The sequence below is a fragment of the Phaethon aethereus genome (genome assembly GCF_964289735.1).
Source record: "Phaethon aethereus genome assembly, chromosome: 1".
In the NCBI taxonomy this organism is placed as follows: Eukaryota; Metazoa; Chordata; class Aves; order Phaethontiformes; family Phaethontidae; genus Phaethon; species Phaethon aethereus.
Window position 1 is genome coordinate 163,072,368 of NC_138575.1, and position 20,941 is coordinate 163,093,308.

A 20,941-nucleotide genomic window follows, 5' to 3' on the forward strand; every position below is an offset into this window, starting at 1 on the left:
AAAAATGTTTCAAAAAGATTAATTTTACACCTTCTGCAAATTGTTTCTCAAACACCTGTCGTAGCTGTACTGCATTTTTACCTTACCCTGCCATAATTTATGAACCTTTGTACTTTGCTCTTGCAGACAAAACTTGACTGTTTAAAAAATTGTGAAAACTGCTTTGCGTAACTACCTCTCTTATCCTGCTGTTTAGCTATGCCATGCCAGGTTTTTTTTGGACTTCTCTTCAATGGGTGCAAGCATTTTCTCCCAGTCTCCCACATGGCATCTTCAAGTAGTTCCTATGCCACTTGCAAGGATTTTACTTTTATGACTTGTCTTCAGTATGCTTTTTCATTTTAAGTAGTTGTCTCTGAAAAACAAAACTCCCAAAGCTGGGGATTTTCAAAGGTAGAAGTGTTTGAACCTGTAAGAGATTTAAACACACTTACAGAGCAACTGTTTGACAGCAATACTTTAAACCAGATCCTGCACACAATGGTCAGAACCACATGAAAAACTGCTTCTCCATCTTCAAGTTTGCAGACTAACTGCTGCATGAAATACCCACTAACTGTGTCTAGCAGTTTAGTCTCCACATCAATCATTGCTGGAGCCACTGCCACTATGCAGGCACCAGGCTGACCAGGGAGCAATATAACTAAAGAGGCCAGAAGAGAATGAAAGGGCTCCAAAGAGAAGGAAGGAGAGGAAAACAATCGCATAATAAAGTCAGTTTCTGTGCATTTATACACCACATTGCTCATGGGGCTTCAGGTCCTGGAATTAGACACTCATTTTTCACGAGCTGCTGTTTCTCTTAATTTCTAACCCATGATTGTGAAGGGAAAAAAAAAAAAAATTGGAATTCACATGCAAGATGTGAATTCAGGAAGCAGAAAGAAAACAAATCTCTATTAAAAGATAGTAAGAAAGAATAAGCTAACAGCTTACAATTAGCTTCAAAATTTTAACAGAGATTAGAATTTGACTACTGAGATTGAACAGGCCACTGCAGAGCCAAAACACCTGCTGAAAATTGACTTGATAGAGCTACGTGGATTCTTTTGTTTTGATGCAAACAGATGTTCTATTTGGATCTCCTTGTTTATTGCTTCTATCATGAAATTACTTTTCCCTCTGCGTACCCCATGGGTATCTCCCCCCCTGCTTGTACCCAAATTCTCCTCTCTACATCATACCTTTCTAGTCCCATCAAACCATGCCCTTTTATCCCCAGGTTAGAGAAGCATTACCAACCTTCCTTCTTTCCCTCTGTGGCAGGGAGACAAAGCCAGGACCCATCTATACCCTCCTTCACCTGCTGGGAAGGACTATCCTCCTCCCTGCCTCAGGACAAAACTGGTGGCTCACCCTGCAGAGCTGGGTTTCTGTACTGCTCACTGGCAGCTGATGGTAAAGCACAAAATTTTTTTGCCAACTCTGTCAACACTAATCTTAAATACCTTCTTCTCCAAGGCCTCATAAAAGCAGAAGACTGAGGTATGCGATATAGAGACAACTTGCATTTGTTTAATACTTTACCCTAGGATAAACTGAATATAAATCAAAGTGAAACAATTATAAAAGCCCTCTGAGCAGCAGACAGAAACTCAGAGGAGTTACACTGAGACACATCTTTTCTGTCCCCTGTCTTTTCAGGTAGGGGGAAGAGCACAGTTATTTTTTCTTATCAGTTGTTGTGTACTGCTAGGAATAGAAGAAACAATAAAACAAAGAATTTAGGACAGATTAAAGCTGTAAATTCTGCTAGCCGTTGCAAGGCCAAAGAGCTAAAAATCCAAAAGCCCCTTTGAACCTCAGCAGAGAAGCTGAACAGAGATGAACAACTCAAGCCTGCAGCTTGCCAAACAGGCCAAGCAGAGGTGAGCATTACTGCAATCCACTCCGTCGGTACACAAAGCCAAGCAGGTACAATAGAAAGGGGATGACACTCATGCAAGAAAAACATAAAACAAAAGCAAAAGAGCTGGCAAGATAGGAAGGACAGCGATGTGGGAGAACAGGCGACATCAGGCTGACGAGAAGGTAAATCAAAAGTGTAGGACGTAACATGGATAGTACAAGAAATAGGAGGCGTCTTTACAGAACGAGAAAGTATGATTGTGGAAGAGAAACCTTCCTTTTTCCACATGTCCTTTTAAGCTCTTCTGTTATTTATGCATATGGCACAAAGTGAAAACCCTCTAGTCGTATAGTACCAAATTTAGTTCCTGAAGTGATACACAACTTGCAACTTCATTTAAAAATACCAATGCAACTATAATGGCCCTCTTGCTATGAACACTTCCTAATTCATTTGATTTTTATGTTTTGTTTGGGTTTATTTTTAGTATTTTCTTTGGAACTACCTGATAATGGACTGAAATACAAGTAGCAGAGCATGAAACGAGAATGATAAACATCTACCATTCCCACTGCTCTCCTAATCAAAGCTGCAGTTCTGTGTGGCTGCACTTAAGCTTCCCAGTCAATCTGTTTGTCAGATGCAGTCCATCAGTTTTACTATTACTCTATAGCAATGCCCAGCAGCCATTTAGATGCCTGCTACTGACCCATATCACCATGGGGTTCTTTATCCTATTGTCAGATATCTGGCAATTTAATCAAAGCAAAAAGAGATATACACTAATACAAAATAATCTGCAGAAGTCAGAGGCAGTGCTGCAAAACCCAACGTACATTTATATGCTCGCTGACAAGCCAGCTTTGGACAATGGATGCCGGAGACTGGAGATACAATTAAGACTTTGCTGAAGACGTAACGTGTTACAGAGGACCTGAGCGAAATGTTTTTTTTACACAAAAAACTATTTTCAGTTACTCCTTTCATTCAGGCAGCTAAATTCTCTGTTTGGAGGAAGCCATTTCAGTGCACATTTTCAGGTTTTAAAAGCTTGTCAAAAAAGGCACGGTCACTTTAACACAGTTGAGCTGAAGTTTGTGGCACAAGTCTTTAAATAGAACTTTTTTTTGTGAAGTAAAGGTTTAAAGTAAAGTAGTAAAAAATACATACACACATACATATACACATACACATTAATTATTTGAGGTTTCTCCCTGGTAGTTTAATAAGTAGACTGATTAAAAAAGAGTTCTGAAGATACCATCTTGTAAATTTTTCTTACATAGTGTTTTTAAGCATTTACAGTCCACTTAAAAGAAAAGTAAAGGTAAAACATATGAACACCAGTTCTTTGCCTGTATATTTGTTCCTCTGTTGTGGATTCCGTATTTGCCTACAGAAGTTTTGAACCTTGCACAAAAGAATCTTACCTATATTGAAAGTTTAATCAAATAACTCAACTTTGCAATAGGAAAAAGAAAGACAAACAATTATGTTCTTTCACTGTAAACTCTGGGAAGTTATTTCATGTTAACACATGACAATTAAGGTTTTACACTATAACTTAACTGTGAACAGTTTAATAAAGAAAGTTATCACCGTAGATGGAAATTAAAGAGCTCTGAAGAATGCTGTCTACAATGTGAATTGTAGACAAATATGAAAAACTAGAGAAGCATTAGCTTTGTGGATAAAAATAAGCTGAATAGAAATGCTTGAGTCAATATACCCTGAAACTGTATAAGTATTACAGAACACCAGGAGTCCAAGTATTAGCAACAACAAACCAGACAAATATGTGACTACCTCTTACTTACTGAATTGCTATTCAAGTTCAATTTCATCTACTAAGCTCAGCTTAATAAAGTGGAACCCCCTGGCACCAGAGAAGCATACCATCCCAGTCCTAAAGAAACGTATACAGGAACATATTTACAACACATGCTAGAGGCCAGCTTTACATTGGACATCATGGACATAGCATACATTTAAAAAGTTACTTCTGGTAATAAGTTGTTTTTGACAAACTAAAGTAATGCTCACAGCAAAAAAGCAATTGCATCTATCCTTCTTTTATTTAATAATTATAGCTTCTGATCTTGTTCAAGGAATCCTTAAATTGAGGAACAGCGAGCAGTTAAAGTATCTACATCAGCATGTTGCAGCATCTTCTGCATTGTATTTTTCTCCCCATTGTTCATAAATAAAAAGCAAACCTCGCACTTAGCTTCAAGAAGGAGGATTCAAGGAGCTACACGCTGGTCAGTCTCACTTCCATCCCTGGAAAGTGATTGAGCAAATTTCCCTGGAGCAGTGGATGTTTTTTGCATTGACCTCAGCAAGGACCTCGATGTGGTCTCCCATAGTATTATTTGAGACACACTGGTGAGATACAGACTAGGTGAGAGGGTGACATAGCAAGATGACCTGTTGGGCTGCAAGTGGGTGTGAGTGGTTGTACAAAATGCAGCTGATGGCTAATTACTTGTGATGTCACTCAAGGACTGACAGTGATGCCAATGCTGTTTAAAGGTCTGTATTAATGACCTGGATGTTGGGACAGAGCCTGGTCTCAGACGGTTCGTGGACAACCACAAACTGGAGAGAGATCAATACTCCAAAAAGCAGTACTTCTAATCAGAGCAACCTCAAAAGTCAAGAGAACTCTGTTGATGGGAACCTTATGAAGATCAACCACGGCAAGTGGTTTACTGTGAGGATGGTGAGACACTGAACATGTGAGACACTGGAACAGGTTGCCCAGAGAAGTTGTGGATGTCCTGTCCCTGGGATTGGCCAAAGCCAGGCTGGATGGAGCTTTGAGCAATCTCATCTGCTGGAAGGTGTCCCCGCCCATAGCAGAGAGATGGAACTAGATGATCTCTAAGGTACCTTCCAAACCAAATCATTCTATGATTCTAAGTAAAAGAAAAAACTTGCACCTGAGGTGAAGTAAGAACACACAACAAAACAGGCTGGGCACTGAGTGTCAATGACACAGCTCTGCAAAAGACGATCCGGGGTTCCTGGTGGACACTGTGTTGAATAAGAGCCAACAATGTGCCCTTTGCAAATGAAGCAGGCTAACCAAGTATCGGGCTATGCTAGCAGGAGCTAGCCAGCAGGTTGAAGGAAGTGATTTCTCCTCATTCCCCTGCTTACACTGATGAGACAGCATGTGGCGTAATCCAATTTTGGGCTCACCAGTAAAAGACAGACCTTGCTATAATGGGGACTGTCATCAGAAGGCTGCCAAGACGATCAAGGGGCTGGGACATACGACACACAAGGAGTGGCCAAGTGAGCTAGGTTTGTTCAGGACAAGGCAGCAATCACGTAGACCTTACTACTCTGTTCAATTTTCATGTGGGAGTGTACAGAGAAGTTGTGACCAAACTCTTTTTGGATGCACATGGTGGTAAGACAGGAAGATGTGAACTCAATTTGGAAAATGGGAAATTCCAGCTAAGTGAGAAGAAAAGCTCTTTTCCCACGAGAGTGGTCAAACATTGGAAGAAGTTGCTCAGGGACACTGTGGCATCTCCATCCTTGGAGTTATTCAGAATTTCTGGGCAAAGCCCAGAGCAACCTGCTTTACTTAGACTGGCTTTTGAGCAAGGGTTTGAGCTAAATTACTGCCCGAGATCCCTTCCTACCTACATGATTCTACAATAAATCCAAATGACTAGTAGTAGAGAACAACATAAAGTATTTCATAAAGTTACTCTACTCATCTGAACCTTGTTAAGTCAGCAACAGAAAAGATACAGCTTTAGCCTGACAGAGGTTTTTATGGCATGAAAACATGAAGTTTTTGCAGTTACAGAAGTTATTTATCACTCATATTTGAAGCTTCTTGGAAAAAAATGGTCCTACTCCCATCACTAAAAATTAAGGTCTAGTTAAAGGACGAAAATATTATATGACAACTGTGCTACTGGGGATTTACAGTGTAGGAGTTGAAGATGCTTAATTTAACATTTGGGTCTCTTATTACAACACTTATCTGACTTGAGAAACCTATGCCAAAAGAGACCTATGTAGGACAGGAGCTCAAACTAGCTAGTACTTGAAGTTTCTCATTATGTCCACATCTTTCTCTTCCACCAAGTATAAAAGAACATATGGAGAGCTTTAAACCCTAAACTAAGTTTTATTTGGAACAAAATTAACTTTCAAATGCATAATTTTTATCCTACTTTCTCCTCACAAGACTGTAGCTTTATTTCTGTTCTCTGCTCTCTTCCAGACTTCGCTCTCACTTTGGGCTCAGAGCTTAATCCTACACTGCTTCTCTTACTCTGAGGAGTTCCTCAAGCAAACATCATCAGTTGCTATTTCACCCACCTCCACATTCTCAGCCATAGCATGTGTGCAAAGACACATGGAAATAAAGTGCAAAATTGCAAGTAGCCACTTTCAAGTGTGAAAACACACAAACACTGAAATACAAACATATTTGCTACTTAAACAAAAGCCAGCTCAAAAAACCAAGTCAGAAATAGGCTACTTGGTTAAAAAAAAACAACCAGCTTTTCCCTACATTACTACCTCTAGAATTTCACTTAACATACATTTCAAAGTATAATGTGTCCAAGTCTTACAAATGGAAATCTGTAAGTCAGCAAACTCTTTCCACTGACATTATTAGATTTTAGATGAGAATTTGAAAAAAATTGGTTTTTTTGATTAGTCTTTTGTGAAGTATGCCTCCTTCTTTCACTCACTTTACTTTCAAGTTTACTTGTTTGCAGAAAGTAACTGGTCTCAGAGAGGTCTGCTCCTCCACATACTCTAACATCCTGAAGGGGTCATTTCCTTCCAGCACCAAGAACCATGTGGCCAACCCTCTCATCAACATCAAGTTACTTCACAGAACTGGGAAGTATACTGTCATGTCAATTATGAGCATCATGGTTTGTTTCATCAATCCTTCATTATTTTGACTTTGGAAATTAAAGTTGCATCTGGTCATCGCTTTCCTCATCCCAACATTATTCTTCATATGGCATTCAAAGTTTCCCCACTACTAAGCCAGTATTTTTGACATCTCTATCAGTTCGTTGACACTCAGAGCCACACTTCAACCTCTATTAATACACTTTCACAACTGACATATAACTGTATTAATGCAACACTTCTAATATGTCTGAAAATCACTTTACATCAACCACTTTCTAAGAGTTTACTAAATTTTAAAGAAAATAAGGGGTTTAAGATATTAAGTTTAAACCATTAAGTAAAAGACAATCCCCCCACCTCCTTTTTCTAAGATGACTAAGCTGTGGGCCAAACTCCAGGTCTTTGTAGAAGTTATAAATGAGGCCACCTAACAGTAAGCTTCATAGCAGAACCGAAGTCCTCAGAGCTTGAACACAAAAGGCCCTATCCTTATGAGAACCTATTTTATACTTTTTTAGTCAATACTCAAATATTGAGATCTTGACCACTGATCATGTAACAGACCACAAGTACTTCAAGTTATGGATTTTACCACTCTACAATTTGTTCTGAAAGAACCATGCCATCGAACAAAATCCCAAAATAGTTCTGTTGTTATTTTTCCCCATAAATTAGTAGTTGTTTCAAAGGCAAATCATTTTTCCCATAACGACAGTCCAAATTAGAACTTTAATTCATACAATCAGCCTCCTGCACAGTGTTTGAAAACCTTGTTCAGCAACAACAGAACTTAGAAGGTAACTTAAAGTCCCTTCAAAGGCAACTGGGAACATTAAGACATCCAGGTTACTTTAGCACTAGAAGCCTGGGATATAAATACTTCCAGAGTACAGGCAGCAAGTTGATTACAATACTAAATACATTAGATTACAGATTCCCTTGCTTTCATGGGGTCTCAACCTGTACAGAGAGCAACAGAGTCTTTACATTATTAGCTCAATTCACCTCCATGGCTGCACCAAACTCTGGGAGGAAATCCTTTACTCTTGCTGACTTCAAAGGCAACACATGAAAACTGCCAACACACCTGAAGGGAGAAATCATTCAGTTCAACCTGCTCTCTACACCTTCCATGGAGCTTTTTTGTGATCACTAGAGCTGAACTGGCAGAGACTTTTTTCTTCCTCCACAAAGCATTCTCAAAAAAAAAAAAAAACCCAAACAAAAACAACAACAAAAAAAACAAGAGTAAGTTTACAATTTTATCCCTATTTTTGCCACTGGCTGAGTCTACAGATTTAATCTCTATCAGTGTAATGCCATTACACAGCAACTTTTTCCACTCACACAGTAACTCTTCCCATTCCACCTCAAGCCGATACATACTCCAAAGATACATAATTTAAGCAATACCCTGTTCAAGAGGACTGGAAATTGCTCTAAATTAGGCAGCTAGTTAATAGAAATTAAAAAGCATCTTAGTAACAGGAGAGAGTTACAACAAGCTTCTATGTCTTATAGCACTGTACAGCCCTAGGGGATGCTACTGACACTTCCACTCTCTTTTCTTCCCCAGGGTTTCTCTGACGCCTGCACAAGAAGAGAATAGCTCCTTCATTTTAAAGAAAATCTTATTAGACAGGCTGTTTTCCACAATGAAATACCAGAAGCAGTCAAAAACCCACCTCTACATGATACATTAAGATAGAGTAAAAATGAAGCAACAAGGTCTGCATGACAGGAGCAAGCAAATTTGCCTGGGTAAATCACTAAGTTCTCTTCCAGACAACTAGAAGAACTGCTGCTCAGGTTATCGTTTTCATAACACCCATCTCCCTGTCTCAAAACTTCTGAAGTTTCACAGTTACCTCTAAATAACAATGATGAGTGATTAAGAACAACCAACTCCCAATTGAATTAGTGCTAACCACTGTTTTATCAATACTAGCAAGTAACAGTAAACACGAGTTCTAGTAATTTTTGTAGGCAACCTACTAAGGTTTATTGCAGCAGCTTCAAAAGTCCAACGGCAAGACTTACCTTTGGGTCAAAAGTTTTCCAAAGCTGTGACAACCCTGATGCTGAAAAGTTCTGTCCTCATCAAATCATTCGTCTGCTACTCCAGAGGAGGGAAATCTCACAGGAGACAAGTACAGTGCAAAAAGTAGTTAAAGAGAGTCGCTAGTTGTTGCCACAAGTTCTCAGACAAATCATGTTTAAACACATGGAAACAGACAACACATAGATTAGCAGACAGCATTTCTATCTCAATCAGGTTGGATCAAATCAGTCTAATTTCCCTCTAAAATACAGTAATTGACTTCAAATAGGAACAGTAGGAAGGAAATGCTTTTTTAAAAAAAATAATAATCAAGAAGTGTGACTTTAGACAACATTTCCAATTAGTGTCATAAGCCAGAAAAAGCACGAGATAGAAAAAAACCATGATGTGGCTGGGGCACAACTTCCTGGAAAGCAATTCTGAGAGGTATATCAAACAAAAAGTTTACTACAAAGGGATTTCATTCTATTCAGTGTTTGCATCAACAATGTGGATGCTGAATACAAAACACATTTATTAAATATGCCAATGACAAAAAGCTAGGAAGGACAAAATTAAGATTTAAATCAATTTTACAAATTAAAGAACCTGGCAGAAGAGGAATGAAATCCAGTGGGGATGAGGACAAAACTCATATAGGAAGACAATGGAAAATATAAGTAATACTCTTTAAGAAAATGAGTAGTGTCTAAATCCCAAGCTGAACAGTCAATGTCAGGCAACTGCAAAATAGGCAAACATCACTGAAGCGTACAAGCACAACTTTCAGAATAAGCAAACTAATCTTTTTTGCTCCACTTCGTACTATGCTTATAGATGAAATACTGTACCTCCACTGAAGCATCACATTTCAAGAAAACAACTGACACAAATCCAAAGAGGAGGAACATTAAGAATGGCCTACAATAAATACAGAATGAGCTGGATTTGGTTACTTTTTAAGAACTTCCCTTCTTGTTGAAAGAGGACTTCCTAAGAACCAAAGTACCCAATAGGCTATACTGCAGTGTCCTGGTTTCCGCTCAGGAGTGAGCGAGCGGCTGCGTGGTGCTTAGTTGCCGGCTGGGGCTAAACCACGACATGCAGAGATAAGGGGATCAATTTGTTCTCAGTTTCCCAAAAGACAGAAGAAGCAATGGGCTTAAAATTGAAGACAATAAGATTCACACTAAGCACTGGGGGGAGATACCACCACTTTCCAACAGTAAGGACAATGAAACCTGCGAGCAGATTACTGAGGTTCTTTTAAAGCATCCAATACTGGAGACAGTTAAGGAAGGAAAAAACCCACATTGTCAGTAGCAGGACCTCAGGAAATTGTTTCATCCTTGTTGTTCCTTACATTTATATAAAAAAAACCCCCAGCATATATAGAGCTTAGCAGCTCTAACATTCATTTCAGTAGAAGATACCAAGGTATGGTAGACAATTTGTGCTTTCCTCCCCCCCCCCGCCACGTTTAAACACTTGTGACTTTTTATTCTCTTCTCCCCACTACCTTCAACATAGTCTTAATTTTCAACTAATGCTCTTACATTTGTATGATGATCATAATTACCATGGCTGCAAAGAATGGAGTCCATCTTACACTCTGTTATTGCTAGAGCTTTAAAAACACTCAATAGTCAAATAAAGGACTGCGTAAGAAGAAAAAGGAATCATGCTAATAGTTTCTATTCAACTCTCCCAATTCCATGACTCAGGGGTTTACTGCTGATTTATACTTCCATAGAATAATGGAGCACACAGTAAGTTAAACAGACATGAGGAAATGGAGAGTATAATGGAAGCAAATTAATGAAAATCAATAGTTTCAAAGACTAAACTACCCTGATAATAAAGCTCATGGGGTTTACAGATTTCACTGTTTCGTATAAGAAAATTAGAACACTGCATAGAAAGCGTTGTCTTTCAAGAGCGTAGTTTGAAAGATAACCTTCCTAGTTTAATCAGACTTGTAATAAACAATAATGGATAATTATTAATGATATTGCAGGCACACCAGCAAGGGAGAAAATATGCTTTGATTAGGACTTCTGAGGTCCCCTCTCAATCCCTCATCACAGAGACACAAAGCAAGCCCTACTTCACACACCAAGTTTTACCTGGTAACCTAACAGAGGCAGACAATTAGTTTGGACAACATCTCTGCAACATTAGATGTTGTATTCTTCTCATCTAGTTTTAGACATCAAGTCCCAATTAGCCACTCCAGTCTTCCCTTGTAATCAGTGAAAGGAAGAGCTGCCCCTCCAGAAGACAATTCATCATGTCTCAAGACATGTCTTAGACTCTCCAAAGGACTCCCTGTATTATTCCATTTCTCCCCACCATCTACAGAGGCAGATTAACATCAGCCACTCAGACTTGAAACCAACTCTTTCCTGGCATCCCAGGTTAGACATCTAATAACATTTCTCTTCCTTTTCTTTCCTCAGGCAACATTGGCTAAAGCTCCGTAGTCTCAACTTCTTGGCACCTCTGAAGGAAAGTCAAGTTCCAGAGCGATAGAACGAGAGGAAATGGCCTCAAGTTGTGCCAGGAGAGGTTTAGACTGGATATTAGGAAAAGTTTCTTCACAGAGTGTGATCAAACATTGGAATAGGCTGCCGAGGGAGGTGGTGGAGTCACCATCACTGGAAGTAATCAAAAAACGTGTAGACATGTCACTTGGGGACATGGTTTAGTGGGCACGGTGGTGTTGGGTTGATGGTTGGATTTGATGATTTTAGAGGCTTTTTCCAGTCTTAATGATTCTGTGATCATCAACTTCAATGACTTACAGAGAGGGCAAAGCAAATGCACAAAAAACTGTTCCTAAACAAAAAAGGATTCTGCACCAGTCTTAGTTACTTTCTGGGGTCACAAGACATTTTTATAAGGCTGAGTAAAGCCAAGTTGTAGACACAATGTATAGCAGTAACTCCCTTGTTAAGGGTATCGGGGCTATGCTACTGATGCAAGAACTTCCATGTGAACCTAACTGCATCTTCATGGGTAAAGTCTCACTACTTTAATAATACTAATTATTTGCAATGTTGAGCTGAAAACTACGCTAATAAGAATTTAAAACTGCATCAGCTGCATATGCTTCTCCATATCCTCACTATCGAGACAGTGACTTTTGTAAAAGTGAAAGCTACACATTTGTATGAAAAACTAATATCCTGACTCTGTAAACACTTATGCAGGTATTTCAGATGAACACCTCACTTTCTGAAAATTAGAACATATGCAAATGTTTGAAGAAATAAAGTCTAAAGTTGTTGTTTTGGGGGTTTTGGTTTGGGGTTTTTTTGCTGTGGTTTGGGGGTTTTTTTGTGTCATTCAAAACAGTAACTTTGGCTTTTAACAAAAAAAAAGATAGTTCTACAACTTCACAATAGCATCCAATACATAAACAACAAACAGTTTTTCATACTGAAGTACCTAAGCTGGAGCAAGGGCACAGGACACTTACACTATTAAGTCAAGGACAGGTGAAGGTCCAGTGACATAAAAATTAGAGCTGGCACTTGGGCTTAAAAAAGTTGAAATTGCTGGGGTGCAGCAGCAATTTCTGCCCTGCGTTTCTTCCTGCGACCTGAGCCTTCAAAACACCAATATCAGCAACAGGAAAAGCTGAGATAAAGTCTCTTTGAAACCCTGATGAGATTTCAGAAGTCTTTAAGCATACTGCCCATGAAAGACAAAGAACCCGGGGTAGTGCTTCACACACCTTCAAAGACCCTTAGGACTATCATCCACTCCCCTGTTCCCTGCCACCTAGCCCCTTCCCCATCAATTCTACTTATAGTTTCTTCACGAAATCTTCTAAAGACCTATGTTAAAAGGTAGCACTTAATCTAACTTACTCATAACAAAATATCAAAGAAAATACTTCGGAGAGCCACTTGTTTAATTTTGATTTACATTAAACTATTACCAGTCCTCTAAGAAGCAAATGTTCAGACTGTGGAGATGTACACTCTAAATCCCTTATTCCCTCTATGTAGTAAAAGATAGGCTACATATAATCTGTTCTTTCAGATGTCTAAATATTAACACCCTGCTGGGGGGCGGGGGGGGGGGAAGTCCATAATATACACTTAACATCATCCTCCCCGCATCAAATGTGTGGCCCAAGAAATGAAACACCTTGGCACCAAATCCATAATATGGTTTATCCAGCTACCCGCCTAGCCACAAAGGAAATTCATTGTCAGATTATTTAACCAATTTAGCCTAATTTTCTGACTCCATAGCTAGGAGGTAGAAGAGCAGAGTTAAGCTATTCAAGGAAGTCTAATGCCTCAAATACATTCAGAAGCTTTAAATGATGACTTAAAAAATAATCAGTATGCTTTGCGTTAGACTCATATGCTAGTTTCTTGCCTATTTTAGGCATACAGACTCCTCATTCTCAATTTTCTGTTCAGACATTAAAAAACACTTTGATGCATGCCTCTAACAGTATAGTTCTCCAGCAAAGTATTTCAGGCTTGATTCCAATGTTACCAGGAGCAAAGACATCCACAGCAGAGACAATCCATACTTCAGGGTTATCCGATTCATTTTACAGCTTCTTGAAAAACTGAAGTCAAGCCACATGATTTTAAAGACAAAAAACAAAAGGGCACAATGAAAAGGTGTCTGCCCAGCACAGGATATAATACAAGAAGGAACAAGTATTAGAACGATGCAACAAATAATTATTCACAGCACTTTCCTCACATAAAGACGAATCAAGAAGCACAATGACACACTAAGCAAATCATTCACTAACTAAACAAAAAAATTTACTAAAACACTGTTCAGCTATAATGGTGAAATGTCACTATATGTCTGTCTTCAAATAATTACTAATAATCCACTGAATAACCACTATGACCTGCTTTGTAATTCAATACAACGTTTTAAATTTACTTAATATAATCACATTTACCAAATATCAAAATACCAAAGCAACTACTCCAATCTTACTGCCCATTTGTAAATTTTGCAATTCCATTTAACACTCAGTTATTTACCTACTAATACTCTTCGTGAGAGAGAAGAGGACTTCAGTGGCAGATCATGTATTCTCAGACATTTCTACAAGTATTACTCTTCCTCCTCCCCTCTCTGGTTTACATTACAAGTTTACTGAATGTTCCTTAAAGCTGTACAGTTACCACCAAGTTATTTTGTTCTTGAAACAGCATTTCTCTTCCATTAGCACACAAATCCACACACTTTATCTTCAGCTAAAGATTTTTCACAAAACTCTATGAATTACCTTAACAGTAATCTGCAAGTGCAATCCAAGTCCACAACCATCAATGAGAAATTCTAATTATCCTGACTGGAGTCATGACAAATGTGACTAGCTTTGCCATATGGGAGGGCCTTTGATGTTCACATCAAATCATGTTCAAATTGTTCAACAACAACCATAATCAACTCTATTGTCTTGATGAATAGGCTCTGTGAAAATGAGCCCACGTATGTCATGGACTGTACATGTTTTTAAATGACAAGACACAAAACACGTGTGAGTAGTCCTACTGAAAATTTAAAGTTTGCAGAGTCATAAAATTAAGATGGATAGTAAAATGAAAAAACATAAGTTATCCGGAAAACTATATAACTTAAAAAAAAAGGTATTTTTCCTAAATATTTTACAGATGTTGAAGTTACAATCATTACAGTGCAAAGGTTTAAGAGAGAATTCAGCTCATAAATTCTTACTACACATGTTCAAAAGCTACCATACATGTAAGGACAGGATCTAATATTAGCCTCAAAAATCTGATTTAATGATAAATAAATCAGAACACCAAAACTTACTGAATCACCTAGAGCTATCTCATATCGACAGATATTACCCGTCCGACATTTTTTTTCCATTTTAAAAACAGACAATACCTTTTGCAAGACCCAACGCAAGCGCAATCCAAGATAACGTGCAGAGGGGCAGCATGCACACAAAATTCCTAAGTTTTCCACTGTCAGCAGATCATCAAAAGACCATTAACAGTGTGATTTTTGCTAGTACTGCGTTCCCTGCACGGAGCCTGCCACACATGGTCTCCTGACTCGCAGCTCGCACCTACACCGAGCGATCAGCGCGCAGCGGGAAGCGGAAAACCAGTCTATCCGCCAACAACAAACAACAGAGCGAAAAGGGAGTTTAAGGCCTTCGGGTTACTTCAAACTGCACTAGTTACACCCCTCAGCAGCTGCAGCGATCCATTCGATTCTGCAAAGGCACTCTTCTTACGCATAAGAATGTAGTGTTTTGTTAAAAACAAGTCTCAAAAGGACAAATAGCTAGGAGAAACTTGCGTGAAAACGAGCTTCTCTCGCGCTAACCTGCACAAAAGGCGCTACGTGGACTCAGCACAAACGTGAGACGAAGCGAAGGCACTACGGGTAGCAATCAAGGAGGTGAACAGCCCAAACTAGAACCGCCGGCGACTGGCACCCACTCCCCGGGGCGGCGGGCGGCCGCCCCCTCCCGCGGCCGGCACTGACCTGAGGGTGCGGTTGCCGGCGCAGCCGCGGCGCTCCATGGCGGCGGGGACGCAGCTGGTGAGCTCGGTCCAGTCGGCGTGCAGCCCGCAGCTCCAGCCGGTGGAGAAGCGGGAGAAGAGCCAGGTGTCCTTGTCGCCGCCCGGACGGTGGCAGGCGCACTTCTTCTGCCCGGCCCGGCAATAGCAAGGCTGCTCCAGGCGGATGTTCCGCACGAGGTGCCGCCCGAAGGTGGTGCCGCCCGTCTTCTGGATGTGGAGGAAGACGATCACGTCGCGGCCCCGCATGTCGAACCGCACCCGCCGACACAGCTCCCCCCGCGCGAACGGGAACTTGGCCACCAGCCGCGGCAGCGTCGCCGCCACCTCCGCCTCCTCCTCCGCGGCGCCCGCTGCTGCCGCCTCCTCCTCCTCCCGCTCCGCCGGGTCCCCCCCGCGGCGGGCGGCGGAGGCCGGCGGGCGCCGGGGACAGGCGGCGCCGGGGCAGGCGGGCGACCCGTACTGGTAGACGATGAGCAAAAAGAGCAGCGCCAGCAGCGGCGGCAGCAGCCACCTGTTGAAGCGCTCGTCCATGGCGATGCGCGGGGGGCGCAGCGCGGCGCCGGCTCAGGCGCTGCCGGGCGCTGACAGGGCGGCCGCCCCGGTCGGATCCCTCAGCCGAGGGGTCCCCGACCCCCTTCCCGACGGCATGGTCTTCGTCGGCAGCTGCGGCTCGCTCCGCTCAGCCCAGCGCGCCGCGCTCCGGTCCACCCGAGGCGGCCATCCCGCGGCTGAGGCGAAGGGGACGCGCCGTGGCAGGAGCGCCTGGCGCCGTTCCCGGCACGCGCTTGCGGAGCGACAGCAGCTACAGCACTAACTCCCAAGTCCGCTCCGCCGGCAACTCTCCAGCCCGAACACACCGCTCGGCCCCCCAGGGGGCGGGGCGATCCCCACCCGCCAGCCAATCGGGGCAAAGCCGGCCGCCTGAGCAGCCAATGGGCGGGCCTAGCACGCCGGCTCTATCGCCAATGAGAGCGGGCGGGCAAGTAAACGGGGGCGACGGGAGTCGTTCCTCGCTCCCCTCCAGGTATCGGACAGAGACCGACAGTGCGCGGGGTAGGGGAGGCAGCAGCAACCAATGAGGCGTCGGGGGCGGAGCAGAAGGCGGCCAATGAGATTGACAGGGGGCTACGCCAGGTGCGGGAAGCGGCGCGCGCGGGTCGGCGGCAGCGCGCGCTGCCTCAGCCGCCGTGCGTGGCGCTGGTGCCTCCCTGGCCCCCGGTTAGTGAGGCGGCAACAAACAACATGGGCTTTGGTTTTTTCCTTTTAAACTCCTTAATATTCCGGTATTTTTGCTGGGGACGGGTCTGGTACCGTTTGCGGTTTCAGAGCCTGTCTACTTAATTGTAGATGAGGTGATCTGCCGTGCTGGTGGTTGTTGGGGTCGTCTGAAGCCTTCAGAGCACGAAGACTCGAATGCTGAACTGACTTTGAGGAAAACTTCATCTCCCCGAGGTAGGAACATCCATCCCCCAGCAGCTACTTTATCGAAGTTTCAAAAGTTAATTCTTCAAGCCCCTTCACATATTTACAAAAAAACTCTCGGACTGAAACTATGTTGTTTTCCCAATGGAAAAAAAAAAAATAATAGACATTCAAATGTCTAGCTTACAGGTCACATCTAGCTGAGAAGTGTTTTGTCTGCAATGAGTTCTCCATATATTTAAAAGTCTGTTATAAACACTTCATATCCAAATACAAGCCTCTTAAGATCCTGGATTATAATATATTAATATGCAAAGCATTTCATGTTAGAACTGATTGCACATCTTAGTTATTTAATTACAGAATGTCTTTATTTACTAAGAGATTAATTAGATACCTGACAGCGCTAAAGCAACTTTCTTGCTCAACTCTAAAGACAGCTTCACTTCTGGCAGGCTGATTGCAGTGCCTTCCCATGGGCCATTTAACTTTAAAACTTAAAAAAAACTAGTTATATCAATGTATTTTAAGCTGAAGATTTTTATATAGGAAGTAAGAATATTTGGATTCTCAGAAGAGAGTATCAGCTCCAATTAAATCTTGACAGAAATAATAGAAATTACCAGAAAATTGTCTAAATAAAAGCAGTTAAAATTCTAAACATTGTGAGATATTCCAAACATTGCTACCACAAGCACAACAGCACACAGCACCTGACTTCAAACACATAAAAGAAATGCGCTTTTATCTTCAGTGAAATTTTGTAAGGAAATGCCATGGGTTAGCTGGTGAAATTCAGCCTTGCACAACCATGCACCACGGTACTGGAAGCTCAGTCCCTCCATCCTCTGGCAGAAGAAAATGCAGAGTCTGGTGCCAAACGAACCTGTTCAGTCTTCCCACAATGGCAAGAGGTGTGCACCCACTCACTCTTTCTAAAGCAGAAAACTGCATTTTTGTCTTGGAAAATCACCATGTTCTTTGCCAGCAAGAGAAGCAGAGCATCCATCTTCTCTCTAGGGAGACTTGACTCTTCTCTCCTTTGCCTGTTACTGGGCACACCTGGTTTAAAACTCTGTCTCTCCCAAGAGTGGACTTAATGAGGTTGCCTTTTAACCTCTCTCTTTTCCTAGGTGACAGGAAGCCTATCCCAGAGAAATGTAAATATTTACACATGTAAGATACAGAAGCATTTTATTCTCACCTCAGCCTATGCATTACCTAACAAGCAACCATCAAAAAAAAAAAAAACAAAAAACAAAGCAACATTAAATATAGCCTTGTTTCAGTAACAAAATAGCACTAGCAAGACATGTGTGGGTAAATTCGTATTTGGAATAAAAGGACAGCTAGAGGATTTAGACTGAAGTATCCTTTATAATGCTTTGCATAAGATACAGAAATGCTATTATAATTTAAGATTTTTCTCATTAAATACCAGGTTGATGACACTGTACCTTCATCTCCATGAAAAGGAGATCAAAGCTAACTGTGATAAACAGAGATGTTGTGAATTTCAGTTAAATTTAAATTTATTATTTATTTAAACTTGCTCAAGACAGTTACTGATTCGTGAAGACTAGCAAACATATTTTACTGGACAGAAAGGATGTACAAGAGAAGTGAAAATATTTATAAGGAGGTTTAGATTAAAAACTTGACTTTTAAAGAGCTCTCATTTTTCTGAAACTAGCATAGTACTTGCAGGCCCACATGAACTAATGTTTTTATGCAGCTTTCAAAAACAGGCTTTTACTTCTGAATTTTAATATTCTTAATGACAGTAGAGTCATAATCCACAGCCCATCCAGCCACCACCCAGTTCTTCCCAATTGCATACAGGGTGTGCAGTTACACCCCAAGTTATACTGAATGTGGCTGTAGTTTGTGTGAGAGTTGGGGTCTCCAGAGTGAACCTGAGTCTCACGATAGTCAGCAGAGGCTAAGTATCCCTACACAGAGAACGTAGTGTTCTCATTTGATAGCATTTTATGTTCTCTTTATAGAGGTCCACACTACTGTGCAAGGCCCTGTGGGATTAAGCTTTAATAAAATCAGTTAGATTCTTCAGCAGTCAATGGCTGTAACTCATTAGCATCAATGAACTGATGATAACACAACCGTGTTCAAAATGAAGCCCTAAAAATTGGCGAACACTGCTCAATCCCAACATTTTCCCTTTCAAATACAACTCATCTGTAAATCTCTGGTGAGAGTTTAACTACAAGGAAAATCCGAAGTCAGTTACAAGCTAGCTTTGAGATACTCTTACAAAATGAATGTAATTTCTGTGGATTTCAAAATGAAACAATTACAAGTAAGAGGTAGGATTCTCTTATTTCTAACATCATAATTCTCCAAGATCCTCTGCTGTCAGCATATAGCCTAGAGTTCACCAAGCATTCAAATAAAATAATCCTGAAATGACCTATTCCTCGTAACAATTTCAGGCAGAATACCTTCACCTGTTAAAATTTACGTGCCAGCCCTACTGTAATTTCTACCAGAGATGTGCTGACGTGAAAATGTGCACACAAAATTGTTTTAAAATTCTAACACAGTATGTGCCTTCCCCTTGCCACTTCTGAGGTGACACACAACAACACATAGTCCGAGTTGCTAAAATAAAAATTGGCACACTTACTATTTATTTAAAGGTCAATACAATATTTGCTAGTCGGAAGTAATGGGCATGTGAAGCAGTGTCAGTGCCAACATCAAGGTTTGCAGAAAATGTGTAAGCAAATGGTATTATGAAGCAAATGTACAAAAGTACAATTTCATTTAGCAATTATCTGTCTGGCAAGGTTAACATCTAATAGATCTGTTAATGTAAAATTAAAGTGACACCTACCTCAAACTGGTTTCTTTAAATTATTTGTCACTGCTTGACCTGAGCTGTTTCAACACTTGTAGCCAGTTGAGATTTCCGATAAACCCATTTTTCATTGTACAGCAAGTCCCAGGTGTTTCCCTTGTCACAAGGATAAAAATTGTTAAATTAATAAACTCATGCTAACTTCATTCATCTCTCTGGGATTAGTTTGTTCCAAGGCTTAGAGTATAAACCTCCCTTATTTTTTGTCAGATTAAATTTTAGTATGTGCTCTTACTAAACTTTCTATTTCAATGGCACACAGAGTGCTGTATTCTTCCTTTTAAAGCAATTTATCCATTATGCTGTCACCAGCCCATCTTCTTGTAAAGCTGCAATTCATTATGAGGCTTTTTAATTTTCACTTTTCCTGCTTGCCATTCTTTTTCAGGATGTAATAACTTTATTAAACCTATGACCTCCTTTTATTTCCTTTAGTCAGAACGCAGACAATATAGAAGCAATGTTTTCAGTCAATGTCTCATATATGCCAGTCCATACGTAGTGGCTTCTGCAAGTCGTTCCTTACACATTGCTGTGTGCTTTCCTTATGAGAGAAAGGATTAGCTATATTCTGCTTTGAATATTCATAATTCCACCTGTGTAAGACACTGACATAGGACAACTGGAGCATCCTAAATCACTTCCAGCATTCCACTAATTTTCCTTTTGTTTAAAACCATAACTGCTCATAGAAATATTCAAATATTGATTTTTTTTTTAGCTACACTTTTTGGGAAGATAGTTTCCCAAAAAAAGGAACATTTCTGAAAACTTTGAGCTACATTTTTTAGATCAATGCCAAAACTAGACATTTGTAGGTAGATCTCCTTTCTACCACATAAACTTGGTCATCTTTTGCTCTTGCACCATTGCAGCCAGTCCTTAGATTCACAGTGTGTATCAAATGAACCACCATCTCGGATCGTTCTTGGGCTTTGCAACATGGACATCTAGCAGAGTAAAGAATGAGAAAATGCTCTAACCAGGTTTAGCATGTGTCAGCTAGCACTCTCCCAAACAACTCCTGGACATAGCTTCGGAGCCAAACCATTCCAGAAACCATTTGCAAGCAGCACCCAGTCACCGAGATTGCAGCTTCAATGTAGGTCAGACCACATCATGCTATTTGGCCTCAGTGTCCAAGAAAGATCCTGTATGTGTTTAATTTACTAGTGTAGACAATGCCACTGAGTATTTGCAGTTTTCAATTTAAGGAAGGAAAATCTGTGTTCTCTCTTGCCTTTGTACTGTGGCATAGCCAACTCACCTTACAAAACTCGAAGTTACAGTATGTT

At 40.8% G+C, this 20,941-nt stretch overlaps 1 protein-coding gene across 1 annotated transcript in view; it reads right to left on the reverse strand.

Annotated features, from left to right (window-relative positions):
• The window catches only part of HS6ST3 (heparan sulfate 6-O-sulfotransferase 3), a gene marked incomplete at its 3' end in the record, with an annotated part of 337,668 nt that extends 320,430 nt beyond the window's left edge, over positions 1 to 17,238 (reverse strand). The window contains exon 1 of the mRNA XM_082011062.1: positions 15,309 to 17,238. Within this exon, the coding sequence (XP_081867188.1) occupies positions 15,309 to 15,877 (569 nt within the window). The 5' untranslated portion in view covers positions 15,878 to 17,238. The remainder of the gene's footprint in view (positions 1 to 15,308) is intronic.
• Between the last annotated feature and the right edge of the window lie 3,703 nt (positions 17,239 to 20,941).